The sequence below is a fragment of the Galeopterus variegatus genome, unplaced genomic scaffold (assembly GCF_000696425.1).
Source record: "Galeopterus variegatus unplaced genomic scaffold, G_variegatus-3.0.2 Scaffold52211, whole genome shotgun sequence".
Taxonomy (NCBI): Eukaryota; Metazoa; Chordata; class Mammalia; order Dermoptera; family Cynocephalidae; genus Galeopterus; species Galeopterus variegatus.
The window spans coordinates 1-3,292 of record NW_007778322.1 but is presented as its reverse complement, the minus strand read 5'-3'; the positions used below and the strand labels follow the sequence as shown (position 1 = coordinate 3,292).

At 37.8% G+C, this 3,292-nt stretch overlaps 1 protein-coding gene across 1 annotated transcript; it reads left to right on the top strand.

Annotated features, from left to right (window-relative positions):
* The first annotated feature begins 1,983 nt into the window (after positions 1 to 1,983).
* On the top strand, positions 1,984 to 2,923 carry LOC103584378 (olfactory receptor 2B6). Its single transcript, XM_008565408.1, has one exon. It carries the CDS (start codon positions 1,984 to 1,986, stop codon positions 2,920 to 2,922), a length of 939 nt encoding a protein of 312 aa, XP_008563630.1. The 3' UTR covers position 2,923.
* The last annotated feature ends 369 nt before the right edge of the window (positions 2,924 to 3,292 follow it).

Here is a 3,292-nt window from a genome sequence, read left to right as displayed (position 1 = left end):
CGAACCCTCGGCAGGAGCGCCACCACGCTCCCAAGTGGCGCACTGTAGCACTGTGTGCCACTGGGCCGGCCCGCAATGCTGGTCTTTATAGTAAAATGCAGACTACGAGTAAATGAAGAGTGCATTTAAAGTTATTTTATAATAGATAATAATTTTTCATTAAAAATAAAAATATAATATTTGTTTATTAAACATTAGAAAGAGTAGGAGTAAAGTTAAATATTAAAGTCTGATTTACATGCTCTCTCCACTCCCACTCCCCAGAGGTAACAACTTTTAATTCTTCTGTACACTTGCAGGTAATTTTGTATGTATGTAAATAATGATGTATATTATATTCCCTTATGTAAACACATGGGAGCATGTTAAGTGCACGTTCAGAAGCCTGCTTTTCTCCCTTGAAGATTTGAATATTTTTGTACATTCATATCTATATCTGAATTTAAATCAATATCACATACCTCATTTTATTGACAGCTGCATTGAATGGAACTTTTTTGAGGGATTACAAAAGCTTTCCCTGTCACTCTGTACTAAGAGGTATAGGATAAGTAAGCAAATTAAAATATACATCGAATGGTAATTCAAAAATTATATTTCTGTTATTAAACTTACATTTCTACATTAGCAAAATAATAAAATAATAGAGGATAGAGTTAGGTAGATGACTGGGTAGGTAAATTTTCTACTGGTGGCTTTGACTTACATGAGAGTACTTCAAAAAGCTCCTGGAAAAATAGAATTAAAGATAATACAGGGCCGAGCCCGTGGCACACTCGGGAGAGTGCAGCGCTGGGAGCGCAGCAGCGCTCCCGCCGCAGGTTCGGATCCTATATAGGGATGACCGGTGTGCTCACAGCGCTCACTGGCTGAGAGCGGTGTGGCCGGTCTCAAAAAGGACGCACAAAAAAAAGATAATACAAATCTTTGCATGAACTTTTTCAAGTATCCTCATATTAGTACCTCCAGCAAATTTAGGGCTCTGAATAGCCTCTGCCCTGAACATCTTGGAGTTCCTGCATCATGTGATACATTTATTCACTTGTGTGGCACTATGCCAGGCAATTCACATTAAAGATCACATTTATACTTCACATCAGATACTTACTGCTACCTCCATTGTTGAAGTTGATGGCTTCAGAGATGTGGAGGGAATGGGAAGGTAAGTTCTCAACTCAGAGTCGTTTTCCATTGGTTACTCTAGGATGTTTAGAATTTTGCAAATCATAAGCAATTCCTCTCTGAGCATCTCAGAGGAGTTGGATGACTATAGTTTCTTTCCTGGTGCACTTCACACCACTGCACAAGGAAGGCATTATTATGCTCCTTCGTAGGTGAGGATCCTGAAGCTCATAGAGAATAAGAAACATGCCCAGGATTATATAATTAATGACTTATATTGTAGGGGCTTGAACCCAGGTTTGTCTGGTTTCAAATTCCATGCTACTAATATCTTTTTACTCTGATTCTATGAAGTCCTAAGAGGAAAAAAAAAAAAAACATTTCTTTGAAACACATCTGATAATTTGCTAGAAACTATCTACATAGTTTTGGGGTGGTCTAAATAATTTTAATTGTTTCAGATGACAAAGCAATCTCCTTGACACTGTGAAATTAGAATGATAAAGTAATGAGGTAGGGATTATGGTGGAATCTTCCTAATAATAGCTGTGTAAGCAGAAAATAGTACAAACAAAGATTAACCAAATGACAAAGAATCAAAGAACAAATTTTATGAAAGTTGTTTAAATCAGGAATTTACTTTTTAAGTTTTGGTTTTCGCTTTTGAAGTGCTGATACAGATACAGAAAAATTGTTTTAGAAATACTTAATTGTGAACATTTTCAACTTACAAGCAATATTAGTTCTATGTCTTCAAACCAGTAGTAAAGTGATTATAAGTAATTGAAATAGTCAATAAATATGTGTTAATTGATTTCTTAAATTTTATGCTTCAGGAAACCAAGAGTTGAAACATTAATCATGAATTGGACAAATGAGAGCATTCCACGGGAGTTCATTCTGTTAGGTTTCTCAGATCAACCATGGCTGGAGTTTCCACTCTTTGTAGTGTTCTTGATTTCTTACATTGTTACCATCTTTGGCAATCTGACAATTATTCTAGTTTCACGCCTGGACTCCAAACTCCATACCCCCATGTATTTCTTTCTTACCAATCTGTCATTTCTAGATGTGTGCTATACTACAAGTACAGTTCCACAAATGCTGGTAAATTTATGCAGCACCAGGAAGATAATTAGTTATGGTGGCTGTGTGGCCCAGCTTTTCATGTTTCTGGCCTTGGGGGCAACTGAGTGTGTTCTGCTGGCAGTCATGTCCTTTGATAGGTTTGTAGCTGTTTGCCGGCCTCTCCATTACTCAGTAATCATGCACCAAAGGCTTTGCTTCCAGTTGGCAGCTGCATCCTGGATTACTGGTTTCGGTAACTCAGTGTGGTTGTCTACCTTGACTCTCCAGCTGCCACTCTGTGGCCCTTATGTAATAGATCACTTTCTCTGTGAAGTCCCTGCACTGCTCAAGTTGTCCTGTGTTGATACAACAGCAAATGAGGCTGAACTATTCTTTGTTAGTGTGCTCTTCCATCTAATACCCCTGACACTCATCCTTATATCATATGCTTTTATTGCTCAAGCAGTCTTGAGAATCCAATCTCCTGAAGGTCGACAAAAAGCATTTGGGACATGTGGCTCCCATCTAATTGTGGTGTCACTTTTTTATGGTACAGCTCTCTCCATGTACCTGCAAACACCTTCACACAACTCCAAAGACCGGGGAAAGATGGTTTCCCTCTTCTATGGAATCATTGCACCCATGCTGAACCCCCTTATATATACACTTAGGAACAAAGAGGTAAAGGAGGCCTTTAAAAGGTTGGTTGCAAGAGTCTTAAATAAGAAGTAAAGGATATGCAAATGATAAGCTTTGTTAAAGACATAATGTTTACTTAGTTTACTAACTTCTCTTCAAGTTGCTCTATTTTCATCATTTCTACAGAGAACTATTATGATGATCTCCCCCAAATAAAATTTTATTGACAGAGAGCTACATTTGTTTTCTGTTGCCTAAACACATTGATTTAATAAGTCTCCAGAACTGGTCTTCCATTTCACCAAAAACTGTGTAATCACATCTTCAAGGTTTGTCAAACTTTACACTAGTGTTTGTACAATTCAGTGTGACTTAGACCTTTCTGAGACTACGATACAAGGTAGAAAACTTTTGTCCAGTAATATCCCATGTATACACACACACACACACACACACACACACA

Bases quoted from the DNA above. Each gene is read 5' to 3' on its own strand.
- LOC103584378 (XM_008565408.1), top strand. From the start codon at position 1,984: ATGAATTGGACAAATGAGAGCATTCCACGGGAGTTCATTCTGTTAGGT.